Source organism: Anolis carolinensis, chromosome 1, assembly GCF_035594765.1.
Source record: "Anolis carolinensis isolate JA03-04 chromosome 1, rAnoCar3.1.pri, whole genome shotgun sequence".
NCBI lineage: Eukaryota > Metazoa > Chordata > Lepidosauria > Squamata > Dactyloidae > Anolis > Anolis carolinensis.
The window spans coordinates 32565759-32589578 of record NC_085841.1 but is presented as its reverse complement, the minus strand read 5'-3'; the positions used below and the strand labels follow the sequence as shown (position 1 = coordinate 32589578).

The following is a 23820-nucleotide window of genomic DNA, read 5'->3' as shown; positions in this document are numbered from 1 at the left end:
TTGAATTCATGCACATTTAGGAAAGACACATATTTTTCTCTGTCATTGGCCTGTCCATTGATGTCTAGCAAGTCCATAATTCGACACCTTGTGAGGGAAGATCTACCTTCATGTAATCACACAGTGATTGTGCTACATCATTCCTCTGCAGAATGTTGATATCCACTAGACTGTACACCTGTCAGTGTGCCTGCTTCTGTAGTCCTATGGAAGACACTGATTCTGCATTGCAAAGATGTAGCATAAAAGTTCTACATGCAGAACTACACAGTATTTCCCTGCAAACTAAGATAGCAATAATGTACAGTTGAAATTAATGACACACAGGGTTGACAACTATTAACAAGTTTGTGTATTCTTTAAATACTACACTAAAGTACTGATTTTAGTTACTCTCTCAAGTCAACATATTGTCCACATTCAGTAATTACATGATGCATGCCTGTTTGTCTTTATGAAGGGCATGTACCACCACCACCCCCAAACTACTTGTATCTACAAGCAATATTAACAAATATTACCGTCTGAAGTGCTTCTCTTCAGTATTTCACTCAGCCAGTAATGTCCTGTTCCAGCATCGTCCAATCCACCACACATATATGTTATTTCATCAATGCCTTTCAACAGTTTCTTAGTGTTCATCTTTGCTGTCTATTTTAGTGCTGATCTCTGCCCATCTTAGGGCCCTTCCACACAGCCATATAACCCAGAATATGAAGGCGGATAATCCACAATATCTGCTTTGAACTGGATTATTTGAGTCCACACTATAACCCAGTTCAATGTGGATTTTATACAGCTGTGTGGAAAGGGTCTTAGGCCTCTTCTACACTGCCATATAACATCCAGACTATCTGCTTTAAATTGGATTATATGGCAGTGTAGACTCATATAAACCAGTTCAAAGCAGTTACCGTATATACTCGAAGATAAGCCGCGTTTTTCAGCCCTCTTTATCAGCTGAAAAAGCCTCCCTCGTCTTATAATGGGGTCAAAGTCAAGCCGGGCAGCGGAGCCTGGAGGCGTTTGTTTGCAATATATGATATATTTCTCTCCTCCCTTATCAGTGTGTTCGTTTTTCCAAAGCCTCCCTCATTCTTAATGAAGGGAATGTTTTGAAAAGGAAAATAAGCCCTTGCAAGTCAGGAAGAAGAACACCCATTAATCTTATAAAAGCATTTTCCCCTGAAATATTTGTTTCCCCTGAAATCTCTGCTACAGATATGTAGGCACTTCCCCTTGCAAGCCTTTGCAATTTGTATCTCTCTTTATATATTAATTTTATGTATAAATTTCCCCTCATATGTTTTGCAAATCCTATATACATCTAGAGATTTCCATATACCTGTATATCTGTGTCTATGTATATACATTATTTTTATATATGAATTTTTGCCTCATATGTTTGCAAGTCTTTGCAAATCCTATGCAGATATAATTATCTATATATAGAGAGATGTCTAGCTAGATATATATGAATACAGATATATAGGGCTTGGAAATACTTCAGGGGAAATACACATGCACACACACATATAGAGATTTTTAGATAGATGCAGGAGGGAAATGCACATATATAGAGATGATTTCCAAATGTTTCAGGGGGAAATGCATATGTGAAATTAGTATATATAATTATAGATCTATATCTAGCTCTGCATTGTTTATATAGGCATTGAATGTTGCCTGTTACTATGTTGGAAGCCGGCCTGAGTCCCCATGGGGAGATAGGGCGGGGTACAAATGAAATTTTGTTGTTGTTGTTGTTGTTAAGTTATTGTTAATACCATATTGCTTTTGTTGGCCCTACTTTTCCACTTACAGACCTAGTTTACTGTTTTTCTTTGAAATATGGTAAATATTCAAAAAAAATGTAACTTGCTGGTGCCTCAATTAATATAATTTTATTGGTATCTATTTTTATTTTGAAATTTACCAGTAGTTGCTGCATTTCCCACCCTCAGCTTATACTCAAGTCAATAAGTTTTCCCAGTTTTTTATAGTAACATTAGGTGTCTTGGCTTATATTCGGGTCGGCTTATACTTGAGTATATACGGTATCTACTTTAATAATTTGTATTATATGTCAGTGTAGAAGGGGCCTTAGTTTCTCCCTCCCTCCTAAATGAGCAACATCATACTGAAGCCCAGGAATCTCCCCAATTCAATTTTTTGCAGTGATCTTTCAACTCAAAATTTCTCAAATGGTCAAAAACAGTGCAAAAACTAGTGGTTTTCTACCCAACCACCCACCCACCCAAATATCTCCAGACCACTTTAAAGGGGGGGGGGCAACCAAAAATAAAACTAGAAGTGATATGGCATCACTTTCAGTTAGATTGGGTGGGCTGATAGAGTTTGCTGGGGATACGGGAGGGGGGGACATATCCCTTACGCCAGGGGTCCTCAAAGTTTTAAAGTGTAGGGCTGGTTCATGGTCTCTCAGACAGTTGAGGGGCCGGACTATGATAAAATAGTACAAAATTAGGATTGTTGTTGTGTGCCTTCAAGTCGTTTCAGACTTAGGTCAACCTTAAGTCTAAAGTTTAGGACAGGGGCCAAGTAAATGATTTTGGAGACCCATGGACCTTAGTTCGGGGACCCCTGCCTTACTCCATCCACAGTTACCCACTCCTGCCTGTTTTAACTGGTAGCATGCTGAGACCTTTCTTATTATCTTATGCTACTTTGCAGCTTTACTTCCTCAGGGAAAATATTAGTCAATGGAATTAGTTTTCAAAAGTAAATCATTTTTATTGTATTAAGTTCCTAACAAATCTTGTCAATAAATGCCCATGATAGGCTCATCTTGGAGTCACCTTTGGCTGAAAATGACACACAACAACAAAGAGAATCTCCCACATGCCCACAGTACAACAAACAAAAAATCCAGACAAAAATAAACTCTATTGCATACAGAGACTGGATTTTCGGGGGCCTCCTCCCAGTTAACAGTGTGTATTATTTCTACTTAGGTTGAAATTTCTCAGCAATGTTTGTAAGCTGGATCTGCAATGATACATACATTGTAAGTTATTTTAACGCAGAAATTAATCCAATTGCAATTGAATTATTGCTTGACTGTAACAAGCATGCAAGGGAAATGTGTATAGGATTGTTGCTTTCAGTTACTACAGAATAATCCCATCAGTAGTAAACAGTTATTCTGGGGTCACGTTAAATGCATTAAACGTGTTCTTAGTTCTTTCAGTGAATTCAGGTGCTTAAGGTTAGCTGGATCATGCCTTTTAATTTTTTTAAAGATTTTACTTCATTAGATGAACGAGTGAATGTTAGATTGCCATGGGAGGATTTCAGCCTATGTGAATCATCTGTACTAATTTATATCTATCAATTAAGTACATAGCATTTTCCTTGCAAGTTTATTGCTTACCATTAATCAGCACTAATTAGATTGCATTGCATTTTGTGACAATTGACTTCTTCTGCCTTTTAAATAACTATTCAGGGTTTGGTTTATCATTTCCCTCTCCCACACTGCTGCCACTAACTGCTACCCTCCAGCAATTGTGAATGGCATGAAGAAATTGCAACCAATTGGTAGGGAAGTGTTTCACCATCTTTCCAAAACCTAGGGCCATCCAGTGAAGACACTTGCTACAAAATCCAGTACACCCAACATAGATAATCCATGGAATGCATTGCTATGAGATGTGACAACCATTACCACAAATGGCTTAAAATATCATTCTGTGAACTCAATAACCATTGCCATCATGACTGTTTTTGGGCTTATGGTTGGTCACTACACTTGACATTAGCCTTCCAGATTTTTGAATGCCACACAAATGCACCCAAAGCTCTATAGGGAATATTGGGGCATATTTCTTTTTACTCCTGGGGAGTACAGTTAGGATTCAAATGTGATAGAGTTGCCCTCCACAGATCCCAAAAGATCATTTTTGGCATTTAGAGAGAGAAAATGTTCTTGGCTGGCCCTGGAGGCCATAAAAATTATCCAAGAAATCATATACAATTCACAGGCCACACTTTGCCCACCTCTGCTCTAAAGCTTCAATGACTTCTAAAGCTGACCAATGGAGTGGTTTTGCTACATATACAATCTTGGTTGCAAGAGTTTATATTTGTTATTTTACAGATTCCTAAGCCAGTTGATAGCTTAGCAATAAAAACATCAAACTGAAAGGGAGGACAGGCAGTTAACACCATTCTGTCTTTTAGAGGTCTCGTGAGTGCAGTGCTGATTTCATTATCAATGTAGAGGGCAGAACACCACAGGGTTCTTTCTGGCTTCCTGCAGTTCCATGATTAACGTAGATGTATCAAATCATCCAAGCTTATATCCAGTTCTGAGCTCCCACTTCAACAAGGTTGACAAATTGGAATGTGTCCAAAGAAGGGCAATGTGTGTGTGTGTGTGTGCGTGTGTGCGTATGTGTGCGTGCGTGTGTGTGTAATTAGGTGAATGCCTGTGAGGAAAGATGGACGGAAATGGGCATGTGTGAAGCCTGTAAAATAGGAGGCAGAGGGAGGATCAGACTGAAAGCTTGAAATACCTGAAGGATCATCACACTGGAGAGGGGAAAGCCTTGTTCTCTGCTGTACTAGAGGGTAGTAATAAATCTAAGAGGTTTCCTTTTCAGGGGAGTAGATTTCACAGCAATAGTGCAAGAGAAGGTTAAGAGGGGATAAGTTAGCCATGTTTAAATATTTCAGGGTAAGCTTGTTTTCTACTTCAGAGAATAGGGTTTGGAAAAAATTGGCTAATGAAACAACAACAACAAATTTATTACCCATCTCTCCTTGTGGCTTGAGGCAGGGTACAACAGAGTTAAAACAGAGAGATAACACACAACACTATTAAAATATATGACAACATACACACAAGACCACACCAATAAAATTCACAAGTTAAATTTACTTTGTGGGCCTGTCAAAAGAAATAGGTCTTCAGTTGTGTCTTGAATTCTGACAGTTGATTTAACTGTCGAAGCTCTTCCACCAGGTCATTTCACAGTCTTAGGGCAGCGGATGAAAAGTTCCCCTGGGTGACCATGGCCAGTCGGGTTCTGGCAGGCTGGAGTAAACATCCCTCAGAGGACCTATGAATCTGAGGCAGATTGTTAAAGTTACTGGAGAAGAGATTCCACCTAAGCATTACACACAATCTTCCTGACAGTAAGAGCTGTTTGATAGTGGCATATGCTGCTTTGGTGTGTGGTAGAATCTCCTTCTCTTGAGGTTTTTAAACAGAGAGTGGATGGCCATCCTTTGGGAGTGCTTTAATTGTGTATTCTTGTGTCAGGGGGTTGGACAGGATAGCTCCTGTGGGATTTGAAGGTAAGAGTAGTCTGGTATTAGAATGAGTTACCTGCAAAGTTCTATGATTGCATAGTTTCACCCACACTCCATGTTTTTGCAGGAGGAAAAACTGTCAATCTGTTTAAACATCCATAATCTTAGCTTGTCTTCAGGCTATTGGAAGGACACCATCTCCCTGTATGTTCATGATCTAAGATCTTCTAGAGGTCCTTCTCCTTGCCCCACTACTTCTCCCAGACTTTGGAGCCTCTCTCTAGTGAGACTTGGCTGGCGCCATTCTTGCTCCCCTTCCATCAGCAAATGAAAAATTTCCATCAAGCTTTTAGAAATTGACTACATTGGCTTTTGAATAATATGCTGATTTCTCATTGTCTTATAATCTCTCTTTCAATGAATTTTAAAAGGTTTTAACTGTATTGATTGTTTAACTACTTTTAGATAACACATATTTATTGGTGTTTTGCAAGTTTTTAATCTATACTGCTTTTAATCCTTTGTAAAGCATCATGAGTCCTCCTAATATAACAACAGCAACAATAAACACCAATTGCAATAACAACACAACAACAGGGAGAGGAGTGCCATGTGTACAATCTGGAGACAGGCTAAGTAAAGGCAGAGAGACCATTCCTGCCTCCTCTTTCCCCCTCTAACCTGTTTTATAGCACATTTCTCAGACTCACATAAATCTTGAGTTATTAGGAAGAACCAACCTGATGAAAAAGCAATAGCAAATGCTCTAAAATGCAGTATTGATTTGGCAATAAAAGTTTGAGCATTCTTCTGTATAAGCCTGTGAACTTTTTAATGGATGTTTGGCATATAGCTGTGAACCCATGCATGGTGTTCCAGTCAGAGGAAGAGAAGGTTGGAAACTAGGCTACTTTTAGCATGTTTTGCCTGGAGGGGCACATTTAGGTTCCAAGGGATTAGAAACATTTCCCACAAGGGAGGTGGGGAGAGGAGGATGGCCCCATATTCAACCCACAGCCTGCTGCCGGCTGAATTCAATGGCATATTCATTCTTAATTATGCTCAGGACCCAAGTGTCAGAGGTAATGCAGCACTAGGCTGTAACGAAGGACCACATCCTTTCTTGTAATGGGGGTGTTGCGTTCCTACAGGTTTAGGTATCTCGGGTAGAGATGTGCGAGTTTGCAACTGCAAACTCAACAGGTGGAATCCTAATAGGTGAAACCTTTAAAACTCCAAGCAGTGAAACACGTGAACTTGAAGAGGCATCATGAGCCATCGACCTATGATGCACAGGTGAGTGGTGGCTAAAAACGCCTCTTGTGGTTGACCCGTTGTCTCACTTTACCATGCTCCTTTTACCCCTTAAAGGGGAGGTTCTGCTTCCTGGTCGAGGGCACTTTAGCTTGTGCAGATCCATAAATATTACAAGGACCAGGATTCTGTAGATGGCATAAAATGATGTAACATTTAGATTTTTGTTTTGTTTTTTACGACTCTGGATTATGTGATTTTAATTTGTTATTTTTTAGTTTTATTTATTCAAATAATCATTCAGTTCATACAGTTCTACATCATCACTACGTTGGGAGATACCAACTTAGATGCATTTTGTAGATATTTTCCTTCAGGTTCTTGCATGCTGCATATTTCATTCTTCTTTTCCATGTCTTTTCACATTGGGTCATTTTTATCTATTGGCCTATGTTTTGAGCCCATCTATCCATCAAGTCTTTTACTACTTCCTCTTTCGTGTACCAAGTCAGTCTATCTATACAAGTCCTTTTGGTTTCTGTAACATCGCCACATCAAATCATGTTTTTGCAGTCTGGAAGCCCAAGGTTCTGAGTTGTTCTTTGAATTTCTCTTGCAGCTGTCTATATAGAAGCCAATTACATTTAGGGCCCATTTGATTCAATTCTTCTAGAGATTTCATTTCTAGGTTTTCTAAGTTGGTCTGGATCAGCTTAGGTTAACCATTTCCCTTGTAAGATGTTCTCCCTTTTCTAGTATTTCTCATGTGGAGATATCCATTCTGGTGTTTGTGTGTGTGTGTGTGTGTATGTGTGTGTGTGTGTGTATCTGTTCCAGGTGTTTAGAATTGGTTTCCAAATACAATGGTCATTAAATATACCTGTTGGTTTGGCCTTTTGTATATCCAAAGATGCATGCCATCCAAATTGAAGATTTATGCCTTCTAAATCAAGTAGCTCATTTGGTTTTGTTGGTGAATATCATTTAATGGATACTGCACAGGGAAGTATCTATTTCTTCCTTGTACAAAACTTCCTCCATGACATAACATTGCTTGATAGTATATGGGTGCACCTCCATGGTCAAGAAGTACCTGGATACTTTTGGTCACAAAAGGAGGGATAGTTGTCATCCTCCTGAACTCCCAGCATGAAGCATAGAACAGAATGCCCAGGATTCTTTTTCCCATCTACCCTACTGTAGCATCATGGTGTCTGGACATACTATTTCCCATGAAGTAATAATGGTTCTCACTACAACTGTTATCAGCCTCTTCCCACTGAAGAGAATGAGCCATCATATCTCTTGATACTTGATATTCTTTGTAAGTGGTTTGTTGTCATTTTGTACTTTCATGTCATTTCCAAGTTGAGACAATTCTACAGTGATGCTAATGTGGTTTCCTCAGCAAGACTTACCATTGTCCTTCATCTAAGGCTGAGAGGGGCTTACCATTATCTTCATCTAAGGCTGAAAGAGTGTGATTTGCCCAATGCCACCCAGTACAGTACATCTCTGTACTGTATTGACTGATTGACTGGTGATTTCAACCATGGACTTCCAGAGTCCTAGTTCAAGAATCAAACCACTACACCAGTACTGGGTAGATTATACCCCTCACCAAAAAATAACAATGTCATTGGATGCACGTCTGATTTGAAAACTGCAGAAACAGTTTCACCTATATTGCGATGTTTTGTTATTTGAGTATGTGCTTGTTGACAGAGGTTTTTAGAAGGTTTTGAATATATTTGAAGGGAAACTATATATATTAAGTCCAATGGAATCAACCTGTTCCCAAGGTTAAGTAAAAGGTAAAGGTTTCCCCTGATGTTAAGTCCAGTCGTGACCGATTCTGGGGTTGGTGCTCATCTCCATTTCTAAGCCGAAGAGTCGGCATTGTCCATAGACACCTCCAAGGTCATGTGGCCGGCATGACTGCATGGAGCGCCTTCCCGCCAGAGCGGTACCTATTGATCTACTCACATTTGCATGTTTTCGAACTGCTAGGTTGGCAGGAGCTGGGGCCAACAGCGGGCGCTCATTCCGCTCCTGGGATTTGAACCTGGGACCTTTTGGTCCGCAAGTTCAGCAGCTCAGCACTTTAACACACTGTGCCACCAGGGGCCCCATTCCCAAGGTTAGGTGATCAGAATTACAAATGTGAACAGCTGAAGGGTTGTAAATAATAATAATAATAATAATAATAATAATAATAATAATAATAATAATAATAATTTATTTATATAACACCCTATCTCTCCAAGAGAACTCAGGGTGGTTTCCAACATAAGGCAAAACATTCGACTGCCGAAAGGACACACCTTATGGAAGCAGCATATTGACACAGTACTAAATGCTCCTCAGATAGCAAATTGTATAACCAATTGGGAAAATGAATCATTCTGTTTCCTCCAAAGCAATCTTTTGCTCCATAGCAATGTTTCACAGTTTAATAACTTAGCTGTTTGTACTTGTATTGCAAAAGCCCTTGGTGAAACTGAGCTTTGTCCTTCTGAAATAGTTGCCAAAGCACTAAACAGTATGGTGTTACATTTTAATTTCCTCAAATACCACACATAGGTAGAAAAGAGTAAACACATAGGTTATTTATGATTAATTTAATATTTTTATATGCAGGTACCATATGACATTGTAACTTTCATATGTTGAACTGTTAATTGAGTAGACCTTGGCTGCAGTTAGCTACAATGAGAGGGACAGTTGTTCTTAACTCTATCCCTAAAATAAGATACCACATTTAAAGTGTGGATTTTTTTTTCATGTCAGGAGCGACTTGAGAAACTGCAAGTCATTTCTGGTGTGAGAGAATTGGCAGTCTGCAAGTACATTGCCCGGGGGGGGGGTGCCCAAATGTTTTACCATCTTGTGGGGCGCTTCTCTCATGTCCCTGCATGGGGAACTGGAGCTGACAGACGGGAGCTCTCTCCACTCCCCAGAGTCGAAGTGCCAACCATTTGATCAGCAGTCCTGCCGGCACAAGTGTGGATTAAATCCCAGAAGAAATTCGCTGCTCCATTGAGGCCCGGGCTGTGGCGAAGGCTGGTGAGCAGCCAGCTGCAGCCAGCTGCAACAAATCACTCTGACCAAGAGGACATGAGTTCGAGGCCAGCTCGGATCCTGCTTTGCCTTCTGTCTTTGTTCTATGTTAAGGCATTGAATGTTTGCCTTATATGTGTAATGTGATCCGCCCTGAGTCCCCTTCGGGGTGAGAAGGGAAGAATATAAATACTGTAAATAAATAAATAAAATAAATTGATGAGAGATTCATCAACTGCTACTGCCATTGCCTCAACACCAGAGCACCAAGGCACCAAAGGGTCAGGGACAGCAAGCATTTGAGCATAAACACCCTGTAGGTGTATTATGCTGGTTTTAACTGAACTAGTGCAGATGGTGACAGTAGGAGAAAAAGAGGTGGGGAAATAAGCTGTTAGAAACTGATAGATTTTTCCTGTTTTCCCTCCTGACACTTTTTTCTGTGGTCTGTGGCACTCAAATAGGACAATTCAGGATGACATAGCCAGCCTCCTCCCACCCCTGAGCTGCATTTGCATAGCTACAAATGAAATTCAAGCTCTCGGTCTGCATTAATCAGACGTTAGCGGCTGTAACTGCCTTGCACTATTGATAAAAAGACTCATTGAGAAACATCAGGCTGAATAAGGATGACCGAGAAATTCATTTTCTTCATATTCCATTGTGAATTTAAGTAAAGCTGAACTCATTTATAATGTGAACATATTAAAATTGTCCTTCTTGAAAATAAAGGCAGCAGAGAAAAGAGTTTGCTGTTAAAACCCATACTTATTATGCACAAACAAAACATTTAGTTCAATATACCAAAAAAAAATGAAAAGGCATATATGTGCAAAAGTACATGTAATTCAAAGTACAGTAGAGTCCCGCTTATCCGACTTTCGCTCATCCGACACACCGTATTATCCGACGCCCGAGGCCATCCTCCCTCCCTCACTCACTCACCCGCCCTACCGGGCCAGCCGGGTCCTGATTCTGCGTGGGTGAGGGAGGGCGGGTGGCAAAGGCGGCATCAGGAGCAGGAGCCTGGCCTCCCCTTCCTGCCTCCTCCAGACACAAGCTCCCTAGCCCACTCATCTTGGCGGCAAAGGTGGTGGTAGAAGCCACCTTGGCCGTTTTCCCTTGCTCGCTCGCTCACTCACCAGGCCAGGTCCTGGTTCTGCCACCACTGCCACTGTCGCTGCCGGGACCTGGCCCTGTGAATGAGCCAGCGAGCAAGTTAGCGATGGAGGCCGAGCGGGCAGCAAAGGTGCAGTGATGGCAGAAGCTTCCACCTCCTCTTCTTTGATGGCCAGCCTGCCAAGGAGGAGGAGGAAGATTGCCAGCAACAGCAGCAGAGGCAGCATGCAAGTCTCACTTGGGGGTTGTGCTGCCCCAGCTACTTGTCCGCTTCTTCCTCCTCCTCTTCTTTGATGGCCAGCCTGCCGAGGAGGAAAAGGATTGCTAGCAACAGCAGAGAGGGCAGCATGCAAGCCTCGCTTGGGGGCTGCGCAGTGCAGCTTATTGTCTTCCTCTCCTCCTCTTCCTCAATGGCCAGCCTGCCGAGGAGGAGGAGGAAGAGAAGGAGGATCCCCAGCAACAGCAGAAGAGGCTCCTTCTTCTGCCACCCTTACTATTATCCTATAAGTTTAGCTTATCCAACATTCTTCCCACCCGTTTATGTCGGATAACCGAGACTCTACTGTACATTCAAAAATGCAAACTTTTCAAAGAATGCACATAAAAGTGTGTACAATGTGAAGGAAAATAGGATCAACCCAAGTATGAGACCTAACTCTTTCTGTGCTTCTTAACTTCCAACAATTGAAAATATCGTCAGTTCCTGTCTTCAGAAACCGTTATGTATTGTTGTTTTCTTGGTCTGTGTAGACCAACCATAGGCAACATGTACTCAGACCTCTGAATGTTCCTAGATTCATCACACTCACAATAGCAATGGTGAAGAGAAAAGATTTCGGCATTAAAACACATCCTCTTCCTGGAAGCTACTAGAATTGTGATTCTTCTTCAAAATAACATGTTGGGCTTCCATATATCTTGTTTGATGGCAAAAGTGCAATTTTTTTCAGTTCTGTTTAGGAGTAGTTTGAAATGGCCCCAAGCCTACTGCATTTCCTCTTCCTTTCAGTAGATTACAAGTTGAGCATCCCTTGTATGGAATTCCAAAATCTTCCAGAATCCAAAATGGACCACATGGGTGACTGAGGTACTGATACCCCTGCTTTCTGATGGTCCAACATATACAAACTTGGTTTTGCGCACAAAATTATTGGAGATGCTGTATAAAATTACCTTCAGTTTATATATAAGGGATACATGAAGCATCAATGAGTTTCATGCTTAGACTTGGGTCCGATCTCCCAGGTATCTCATTATGTTCATGTATGCAAATAAAGCTTTTTAAAAATCCAAAACACTTCCAGTTCAAGCATTTTAGATAAGGGATGCTTAAGCTGTATTATGGAATATTTGAAACATGTAGCAGAATGTTCAGAAGTTTCATTTAAAGCTCTTGGGGCTGTTTATCTGCCTAATTTCTCCAAACAATGCCATAATTTCTTTGTCATTGTTTTCAAATAGTTAAATAATCAGACAAAAATGGACATGTCTGTCTGCCTATCTGTCAGATTTTTGTTTGTTTGTTGTCAGTCTAATTGCCTAAATGCAAAGTACTTCTAACGCTGCCCAACTCAAACAGGCTGGTAAATAACTCAGTAGGCTGATCGTCCAGTTCTGTTTCTGTACTTTTATTCCATGCAGTAAATTGTTTTATCACATTGTTTGTACTGAGTTTGACAAAATGATTACAGACTGCTCCAGACACATTCGCAGAAAAGTAATGGTGACTGAGAAGGCAGCTGCCACTTATACTCATGCCAAGAGGAACAAGGAAAACAGAGTGGTGATGGGTAATCAAACTCATTATGTGTACAAAGGTTAAGGGTTAACATATACTACTGGGAACAAAACGTGTTTTGTAATAATGCTAAAGCAAGAGTTTTGTGACCAAAAAGAAAAGAGTCAGTGTCTGCTACAAACAATTGCTTTTTTGTGGCTCATGCAATGCTCTGGCGTGGACTGGTCTATGCGGTCACGAAGAGTCGGAGACGACTAAACGACTGAGCAGCAGCAGCAATGCAAGATTGTCTTCTTGAAACTTTAACACACAAAACATCTCAACATATATTGCAAATAATATGGAATAATCCTCTTTCTAAGCATCTTTGTTTGGAATGGACATTGGTGAATGTCATATCCTGTGAAGAATAATTTTGAAATTGGCCTCTACTGTGTGCTTTAAAAGTGAATGGCTTTGAGGAAATATTGTTAGAAGACACAATGAGACCAATTATCATCAACCTTTTTTTGACCTGTCTTTTACATCTACCATTACCACAAGGCCTGTTTTCAATTTTTTTTCACCATATTTTCTCTCTCCTTCCCCTTCATTGAAGTCATAATTCTTCTTTCTGTATTTTTCCTTTGCTCCATCTTATTCCTTCCTCTTTCTCATTGACTTTGCTTTTATTACTAACTGTTTTAAAATGGGAAGAGGAGTAGTTTTGTAAGCTATACCTTGGACACGTATCAAATTAAATACCAATGGCTGAAAATTCAAACTGTAGATGCTACAACTGCTGTTTCAATGTTCAGGCTAGAGCCAAATTGAAAGAAAATTTCATAGGGACCACAAAATTCTTATTTGGGGAAGGTTGCCTTCATTTTGGTGACCCCATTAATAGCTACACCTCTGATAATTTGTAGATATGATTTTAATATATGAAGATATTGCAAATTATTTGTCTTCTGGACATTTTTATTCTATCCATCCATTCTAACTGCTACTGCAGTTACTTATACTCCAGAGGGAGAGAACAGCAGTCAACATCTCCAGGACATCTAACCCTTATCCTTGTGTGTCACATCTTTTTTATTGTAAATCAGAGGGCAGGGAACTGTCAAATTAACATGTGTGTAAAGCACTATATACTTTGATAGTGTTATATGAAGAAATGTTTATCATTATCATCGTCATCTTTTTGGTTTTGTTTACTGAATGCCCACTGATGACAAACCAAAGCAGCGGGAGATAAGGGATTTGAACTGTATATAGTCGCCTTTTCCCATTCAACCATCCATTTCTTAACAGTTTTCCTATATCCAGACAGGGACCAGCAGAAAAGAGAGAAGCTAATCCAAGCAGTTGAGAAATACAAGAAAGAAATGGTTAGAAATCCTTCAACACCCTCAGGCCATTCCAGGAACATTTCCACTGAGAATCATAAAGTAAGTGGGTGTATTTGCTATATGATCTGTATGTAGCCTACTTTTGGGGGGAATGGCTTATAAGTCGTTTTTCTGCTCCATGGGGACTACACTCCAGGCTTGTTTAACATTTATGTGATTGACACTGCTGCTTCTGTTAGTTAGGTAATACAGAAAATCCTACCCCCACCCCTCCCCCCCCCCAAAAAAAGCCTGGAATGTACTGAAATATTTAAAAGTGTGTCTCAACCTGTATGTTTATGTACACATAGTCTCCACTTCAAATATCAGCATAGAGATAGAGATAATTTTGTTTTGCCTTCATATTTAACCAATTTGTCCTAATTTTGTACTTTTTGAACAAATTCTGGATTGGAAAACAATTGTATATATCTATCAGATTACACACTTCTGTGCTGGAATTCTGCTTACAACAGTGAGCATAGTATATAGGGGAAAAGATGCATACAAAAATTGGGGAAACTTGTGTACAAAATGCAAATGTTTGAGGGCATCTTCTATAGAAATAAACATCGATTTCTGTGCACATTTAAAATCTGCATATGGAAATTGTACAGAATGGTTTAATGAATGATCACAGTAAAACATGCAGAAATTGGCTAGAAATTGCTTGCTCTATCCCTACTATCAGGGTGCTTACAACGAATAGTGGTATGTTTCCTATTTTCAGGATAAAATGACACCATTCCTTGTGAAACATGATATTAACTTTTGCTCTGAATGTTGTGCTGGATCATAATCATAACCATTTCCTTCCTACAAAGCATTAAGTCCTGATGGAATGTGTTTTCCCTATGCATACCTCTGCAGGAACCATATCACAAGTATTTACGTAAAAGAAAATACTCTTTTGGGAGAGGCCCCTATATTATCATTATATACTATGGAGATGACTTGCAGCATCGTATTTTGTTCCAAGGTGGAAAATATCTCTGCTGAACAAGCTGTACTCTTTGGATCAGTGCCTGTTCAGCAGCAGTGGCCTCTCTGTATCCCCTTTTGTTCTTTTTCCTAATGAAGGGTTTTCCCCTCTTTAATTAAAACTCTTATTGTTATCACACTAGCATTAAGTTGGAGATTATATCATTGGTACTTAATTTAAATTGTTTTCCTCCACACCATTTGGTTCGCCCACTCTGCAACTGAAAGTAATCGGCACATTTCCCATGTGATCTGACATGTTCTTGCGAGTTGGAGTCATTTGACATAAATATTGGGAGGATGACTTGAATCGTGCTGGATGTTACCGTCTGCTCAAACTTTCAGCAGACCACCCACTCACTTCATCTCCTATACTTGCTTACAAAGCAGAATGTTGAAACCTTCATGGCAAATACCTGCCCTAAAAACACGGGGTGGTTTTTTGTTTTGTTTTGTTTTGTTTTTTGCTAATTCTGTCATGAGCTGATCACAGCCTTCCACACTTGTGCCATGTAAAACAAAGAGATAGTGTAGGTTGCCCAGGATATGTTGCAACTCAAAGATTAGTACAACCTAATTACCCTAAAGCAGTGGTTCTCAACCTGTTGGTCCTCAGATGTTTTGTCCTTCAACTCCCAGAAATCCTAACAGCTGGTAAACTGGCTGGGATTTATGGGAGTTGTAGGCCAAAACACCTGAGATCCCACAGGATGAGAACCACTGCTCTAAAGGCACCAGATCATGTTAGATCTTGGAAGCTAAGCAGGATCAGTCCTGATTAATTTCTGGATGGGAGATTGCCAATAAAGATATTTTCAGTGGAAGGAACTGGTAAAAATATCTTTGAGTATTCCTTGCCTTAAACCCCCTATGAATTCATGGGTCATGACAAATATCCTTCCATACTCAAAAAGAACAGGGTAGCTCACAAATAATACCTGGGGGTAGAGGTAGGTTAAGCTGCAGGTATTTGTCCCAGGGGCATGGGACCTGCCCTTCAAACAAATATATGTAGAACCATAGTTACATCTTATGGAACCTTGGAATTTGTTGCTTTTATGCAACAAAATGGGACACAAGTGGATTGGCCACATAACGTTAGAGTGTGGTCAAGATGGCAAAAGTTTTTAATGAAGAGGAACAGAGATGCTAAGAGAGGCTGTAGCAGTTTGCTTTTGTCTGGGCCTACCTTAAAGAACAAGATGTCATCTGCTTCTCCATTTTCCTCCATTGAGTTGAGCACAAACTGCTTTTGTACTTTGAAAGCTGTTTGTAACAACTGAAATAAGCTGAGGATAAAGGGGGGAAATTGTAAGGAGGGACCCTGGATCATTTATAAATACATGCGAAAATACCAGAATAATTTGGATTGTCTTTGTAAACTTGATACAATTGAAGGGTATGAGTTCGGTGAGGTACTCAGGTTCCTTAAGGTTCAAATCCCAGGGTTCTGAACCATGGCAGTTAATGTGGAAATTATAGTTCTACAGTGTGAAAGGGTTCAAAGCCCATTTGTTACTCTAATATTCTGCCTCTTTCTTCAAAATCTCATTTTTTGAAAGTCTTCCATCACTGATTATTCTTTTTTTCCCAATCTGCAGTGGCTACAGAGCAACCTGAATTTGCTTTCAGGTGGAAAAATGTCACCCTTGAAAAAAAGAGAACATTGCCCTCTTAATTATTTAAAAATGACACTTTCAGGTCATCAGTCTCCAATTTTAAAGTCAGAGGAGATCATTCAAGATATTGTCCAATGGCCTTTATCTCAGATTTCCAATAAAGGAAGAAATACGATACAGCAGCATAGTCCACAGGTTCGCTGGTCTTATCCCCCCCTTCCGAGCCACAGCAGGATGAAGACGTTTCAAATACCTTGGAAGACAGCTCTCAGTGGAGATCTACTAGACACACATGCATGGTGCTTTACGAAAACCAAACAGCCTTTTACGCCCAAAGTTTTAAAAACAGCAAATACATCTTTCCTTTCAAGGTACAGGTATTATAACCAGCCATCTAAAAAGAAAAGTCTTTCAGCTGCCACGCAACAATATAAAAAGCCAGCTAAGATTTGCAGGTAAAGTACTGATCAGCTCATCATGCATGCAATTATCCTACTGAGTTATCTACTATGAAAATTCAAACTAAGAGCATTATGTGTATGATTTCTTTTTAATGATAATTGGGGAAAACAATAATAATAATAATAATAATAATAATAATAATAATAATAATAATAATAAAAATAAAAACAATAATAATAAAACTTGATTTTTACTGCGCTCTATCTCCCCAAGGGAGACAGAAAGTACTTTTGAAAGTATTACATATTATTAGATTTTTTTACTTAGCTATTTATTTTGGTGTGATAACTAACATTCATTAATTGTTTCACAATATAATTTTGGTGAAGGTCCTTTTAGGGAATTTCAGTGCAGTTTTGGCTATACTTTTTACAGTAAGATTGCATATCCATATTTTCACTGATCCATGCCCAGGGGAAGTTGGTCGCTATGAATTTACTAGATCCTCCAACTAATTATATAGTTTACTTTCCCTGGGAATTATATGACAACATCAGTGAGAATTCAATACACAAAACTAAGGAAAAAACAAAACATATCAACATCAGAAGATTGGATTACAAACATTTTTGCAGTAGCCAAAATGGACAAATTAACTTTATTTGTATCCTGCCCCCTCTCCCAAAACGGGATTTGGGTGGTTTACAACAAGAATACAATATACAAAGCAATAATAGCAACCAAAACAACACTGTAAGTTCATTTTATGCAAGTCTAGCTTTATTTGTAGTCAGTTTGTTAGTAGCCAATTTTTTTTAGTCAATGTTTTCAATACATTGCGATGTTTAGGTGCTAAATTCATAAATACAGTAATTACTACATCACGTTACCATGTATTGAACTGCTTTTTCTGTCGATTTGTTGCAAAACATGATGTTTTGGTGCTTAATTTGTAAAATCATAACGTAATTTGAATTTAATAGGCTTTTCTTTAATCCCTCCTTATTATCCAACATTTTTGCCTATCCAACATTTGCCAGCCCGTTTATGTTGGATAAGTGAGACTCTACTGTACTTGAGATGAAGATATAGATGTAATAACAAATATAAGGCTTCTCTTCTCCCTCAATTCTCTTCCTCAGTAATACAGGGTGTTTGAAAAAGAACTCCCTAGTTTTAATGTAAATTACATTAAAACTAGAGAGTTATTTTTCAAACACCCTGTATAGTAGACATTTATACAGTTCTAATCTACTAACCAGAGCTCCACTACCCTCAACCTCTTTTTTGGTCTTCTTTTCTCTTTGTGTGATTTTTTTAAAAATTCTTAATAAAAACTTATGGAGAAAAAGATTACCATAGAGTTGCCTTGGAGGACTTAGCAAATTCCCAGAGAACAGCTATTTCTATGTATGTCTAGGTCTTCCAACAAAACTTTATTGTATCCTGGGACCAGAAGTGGGGCAATTCAAGGGCATTCCTAATGACATGTAACCTCATCCAGCCAGGAACCTATCCCCCATGAATACAGGGGGATTACTGAACTTTCATAGTTGTTTTTAAAGCAATTACAATAAATGTGCTTGCAATGTACTAAAAGCGTATGGCTTTTGTCACAACTATTTCTAAGTTCTGTGTAAGACTTCATGACCTCAGATAATTTTAAACTGCCATCAGTGTTATTTGAAATGTTCTTTTTCATCTTTCAGGTCTTTGGAAGATAAATCTCTAAGATCTTATGCAGATTATCACACACAGCACCCAATCAAGGTTACTGTAACCTTGTTTAATTTTGGATGAAATGTTATGAGGAGTAATAATATTCATATGTGAAGTTTTAGAATGTGAGTGTAATGTGATTTTACTGAAAACAATTGACAACATCATAAGAAATACTGGTGTGTCCCCATCCCTCTTTAATTCTACTTTGAAGCTGCAGTATATATGCATTTTTTTTCCTACAGGAAAGTTCTAATGAATTAAATGGGACTCACTTCTATGTAGATATATGCTGGATTTGCTGTGAAAAGTAGCTGATTGGTGCTATTAAATAAAAATTAATTAACTAAAATGTTTAGTAATGACATTTGCATATTTAGCATTTAAAGTATTCACAGGCATATAATGAGATTCATCGTCATCAAGTATAGGATCTTGGTGGTGACTGTAGAGAACTATTCTTGACCTGCATGTTATTCTGCAGAAGGAACATTGATTTCCAGGTGAAAGTCAGTCCTGGTCAGGAAGACGGTGATCGGGCATTCGGACAATGTGGCGGAGTTGATGGTGGAGGATCATTGCTTCTTTGCTGGTGGTCTTTGCTTCTTCCAGAACACTGACATTTGTCTGCCTGTCTTCCCAAGAGATTTTCAGGATTTTCTGGAGTCATTTCAGAAGTTGAGTGTGATATCTGTAGATGGTCCACGTTTCGTAGGCATATAACAGGGTTGGGAGGACAATAGTTTTGTAGACAAGCATCTTGGTATCCCTGTGAATGTCGGAAAAATGCTGTACTTGCAGAGCTCAGATGGTGTTGTATTTCAGTGTCAATGTTGATTTTTGTGGAGAGGCGGCTGCCAAGGTAGTGGAAGTGGTTTACATTTTCTAAAGTTGTACAGTTAAACTGTATTTTTTTCTCAATGTTCAGTTAGAGCTTTTCATATGCTTCTGCAAATGTGTTTAGAGTGGCTTGTAGGTCTTCTTCTCAATGTGCACAAGCTACATTATCATTTTCCCCAGCATCATTATCTTGGAGAAGATAATGATGCTGGGGAAATGGAAGGAAAAGGGAAGAGGGGCCAACCAAGGGCAAGATGGATGGATGGTAACCTTAAAGTGACTGGCTTGACCTTGAAGGAGCTGGGGGTGGTGACAGCTGACAGGGAGCTCTGGCGTGGGCTGGTACATGAGGTCACGAAGAGTCTGAAGAAACTGAATGAATAAACAACAAATACGTTATCATCAGCATATTGGAGTTCTATAACAGATGTTGTTGTGACCTTGGTTTTGGCTTTCTGACTGCTGAGATTAGACATCTTGCCATCTGTCTGATAGATGATTTTCCACACCGGTGGAAAGCTTCTCCTCAACAAGGTGCTGTATTATAGCGATGAAGATGGGGGAATATGGTTGGGGCAATAACACATCCCTGATTGACACCTGGTTTCACCTTAAATGGATAACTTTGGGAGCCACTGCTTTCCAAGACTCTTGCCATCATGTCATCATGGAGGAGCTGCAAGATCTTCACAAATTCGTCAAAGTATCCAATTTTTTGGAGGATGGAGCACTGCAATTCACTGTGTCGAATGCCTTTGTAAGGTCAATGAATGCCATGTACAGAGGTTGATTTTGTTCCCTGCATTTTTCTTGGAACTGTCGCACAGTGAAGATCATATCCACTGTTCCTCTGGAATTCTGGGAGGATGTATTCTGAGATAGGTAGAAGGCGGTTTGCGATTATTATTGTGAGGATTTTCCCAGAGGAGGTTAGAAGATACCTCGATAGTTTCCATAGTCTGTTCTTTTCCCCTTTTTAAAAAGGATGATTGTGGTGGCATATTTGTAGTCTGCTGGGATTTTCTCAGTAAGCCATACTATTTCAATGAGCTGATGGAGTTGTTGTCAACTCAGGTCCACCCTCTTTAAAGATTTCATCGGTGATCCCATCAGGTCTGCTGATGGGATTTTGTTATTTTTTTAGTTGGCTGATAGCTTTGCTGACTTCCTCCAAATTAGGCAGTGCTGCAAGCTCATCCCTGGTTTGTTGTTGCAGGATTTGCAAGATAACCTCTTCAACCACATTGGAGTTGCAATTAAGGAGATTGTGGTAGTGCTCTTTCCAACATAGTGCAATTGATCTTTTATCCTTAAGAAGTTTGGTTCCATCTGATGAGTGTAAAGGGTATATGCCATGATTTCTTGGAGAAGGGCTCATTTGGAGTGCTCTTAAAGGGCTTGGGTGTTCATTTTATACCTTATCTTTCTTCCCTTGAGTTTGTGTTTGGGAGCGATCTTGATGGTCATCATAGATCAGATTGTCCAGCAGTCATCAGCATCTATCATGGCTCTTGTGAGGAGCACATTGTGGCAGTCTCTGGCACGTATAATTACATAGTCTAAAAGGTGCCAATGCTTTGACCGGGAGTGCTTCCATTATGTCTTAAGCTTGTTTTTCTGGTGGAAGAGTGTATTTGTGATGATAAAGTTGTGTTCCGCACATTTGATGGGAAGTAGGATTCCATTCAGATTGCTGTTACCAACCCCATCTTTTCCTTTGGTCCCTGGCCACAGGTTGCAGTTTTATCCAGCTCTCACGGTAAAGTCACCCAGGAAGATGATTTTGTCCTCCTTGGGTATCTCCTACAGGATGTTGTCCAACTGATAGTAAAAAAAAATTCCTTGATGTCTTCATCAGCATCTAGTGTTGGTACGTAGGCACCTATTATGGTTGCCTGTTGATTTTTTGCAAGTTTTATTCAGAGGGTTGAGAGTAGTTCATTAATGCCAATGGGTGCTTCGGATAGGTGCTTCGCCAGATTGTTTCTGAGAGCAAAGACAACTCCATGTATTCTTTGTTCTTCTTCAGGCAGTCCCTTCCAGAAGAAGATGTAGCCTCTTTTTTCTTCCTTCAATTGTCCCTCTTCTGCTCTCCGGGTCTCCTGAAGTGCTGCTATGTCAATGTTAAAGGATCCCAGCTCCCTTGCAGTTATAGCAGTCCTGCATTCAGGGCATTCACTGTCTGTGTTAGTCAACAGTGTCCATACATTCCAGGTTCCAAAGTTCTTTTTTTTTTTTTTTTGCCGCAAGGTGGTAACCCCTCTGTATATGGCAGTCCAGTCAGGGATGAGAGAGACAGGCTATGTTTGGGGCATCTTTTCTAGCCCTCTCCCCTTGTGGAGTGAGCAGAGTGAATCCTAAAAAGGGCTGCTCAGTCGTGGATACATCTGCAAACTACTCAACTGCCTCAAACCTTAAAGTAGAGCAACTGAATCCATATCCACCACCCACATGCCAATCTGTGACTAGGAGATTTCACAGTCCTGCCCCTGTCACCACTCACTGATCGCCATGGGACTTTTGTTGGTTTAGTTTTATTTTTCTTGGAAGACGCCTGTGCATGAAGTTTTTTCATTGTGTGGTGGTCAGTGCACAGCCAATCAACACACAGTCTTCACAGAATAAGGGTCCCGTCCAGTAGCATGGTTAACACGATGACGGTGGCTTCTCATCCGTTGCAGCCTTTCTCCACCTTACAGCCATTGCAACATATGCCATATTGTCATCCACCTGCCTCGCTGTTGAGGTCTTCAAATTGTGCTTGGTCTGGATCCTCTGCTGAGGTCCCTCCTGGGACATGACTCTGACAATTACACCTGCAGGTTTGTTGGAACATGCAAGCTCCTTCACCACGGCAAGGTGATAATCCATCAAGGGAAGCATAATCCTTGATTATAAATGTAAAATATAATAAATCTTGAAAGCACAGTGTTTAAAAACATAGAAATACTACCAGAATTCTCACAATCCAGCATATTTCTCACAATCCAGTAAGTCATTCTGACAATCCAGTAAGTCATTTAAACTCTTGTTTTAATGACTTACTGTGTTTTATTATTTTTTGTACATTGTTCAATATATTTATGCTGTTGTTTCTGTAAATTGTGCTAGTTGGGCCTTGCCCCGTGTGAGCCGCCCCGAGTCCCCATGGGGAGATGGTGGCGGGGTATAAATAAAGTATTATTATTATTATTATTATTATTATTATTATTCCATCAAAAAGTGACTAAAAGCAAAAAAAAAACCATGTAGCATAATGTGAAATTGTATGGGAAAAGCACACTATTATGTCACTTTCAAAAACCTTACACTTTAAGAAAGCTATTAACAAGGTACTATGATCTTAGAGTGGGGTACTATGATCTTGTTACTGAGCAATGAAGATTAAACACACTAAGTGTGAAAAGTCTTTGTGTGTACAATAGAATTGCAATTATATAATATATATAATCAATGTGCTTTTTTCAGGTTAAGGTGCATAGGAACCAAAGCCAACCAAAGCAGGAGGCAATAAAATTAATCCCCTCAAACGCCCCATATTCCACCTCTAGTAGTAAAATATGATCATGACAAATTAAATATCTAGTATTTGAGGCACACACAAAATCTGCTTCCTTTAGTGGTTGAGTCACACTGCCGTATGGTAGCGCTGGCTTGTTTACAGCTATGAAGTACCATCCAAGTGTTTCTGAAGTGAGAAACAATTGATAGGTTATGCACCATAATATTTCATACTCAAATGGCATTTCTCATAGACTTTTTGGAAGGAAGAGCTGTTCCTCAGGGAAAGAGGACATGCCTGACCTGTTAAGATATATGTAGTAAAAGGTGTTTGAGAGCTAATGCCTGCCAAAGTAGCTAATAACTGACCCAAGAGAAAACAGTGCTCCCTCAGAATGAAGTCAGGAAGGAAATGCTGGGAATTCCAGCATTCTAAGAGGCAACACTTTGCCCATTCATTCCTAGTCTATATTCACACTTCCTATGGATTTTTCATTGGCTAATTTGGATTTATTATGTGAGGAAGCCTAATGACTTTGAACTGACTTCGTAAATAACTATGTTATACTGGAGCTGTCCAAGTGCTGAATTTCTGGAATGATGGATGTTTTAAAAATGTGGCCTGCATTAAAAGAGGAGAAGATTGATCTTTCAGGTCTGGGCACTCATTTTCTCCCATTCCTAGCTGGCAACAGAGTTTACTCGTTTAACTTAAAGGTTCTTTTAGATGTACTGCACTCCCACAATGTGGGCAAAACGTTAGGGGAAGAAAGAGATAGAAAGAGCATGTTTCATTGGGAGCAGAGAAGAAGTGGCAAGCCAATATTGCTTTTCTATGTTGCCATATTATTTGGTTAGCCAGGTTCTAACACAGTGGTTCTCAACCTGGGGTCCCCAGATGTTTTTGGCCTACAACTCCCAGAAATCCCAGCCAGTTTAC

General features: G+C 39.7%; 1 protein-coding gene across 1 annotated transcript in view; it reads left to right on the top strand.

Moving 5' to 3' along the window:
• The window catches only part of LOC103283034 (spermatogenesis-associated protein 7 homolog), a 69216-nt gene extending 45402 nt beyond the window's left edge, over positions 1-23814 (top strand). Inside the window, exons 5-7 of the mRNA XM_008125848.3 lie at positions 13757-13878; positions 16401-16873; positions 18530-23814. Of these exons, the coding sequence (XP_008124055.2) occupies positions 13757-13878; positions 16401-16873; positions 18530-18620 (686 nt within the window). The 3' untranslated portion in view covers positions 18621-23814. The remainder of the gene's footprint in view (positions 1-13756; positions 13879-16400; positions 16874-18529) is intronic.
• The last annotated feature ends 6 nt before the right edge of the window (positions 23815-23820 follow it).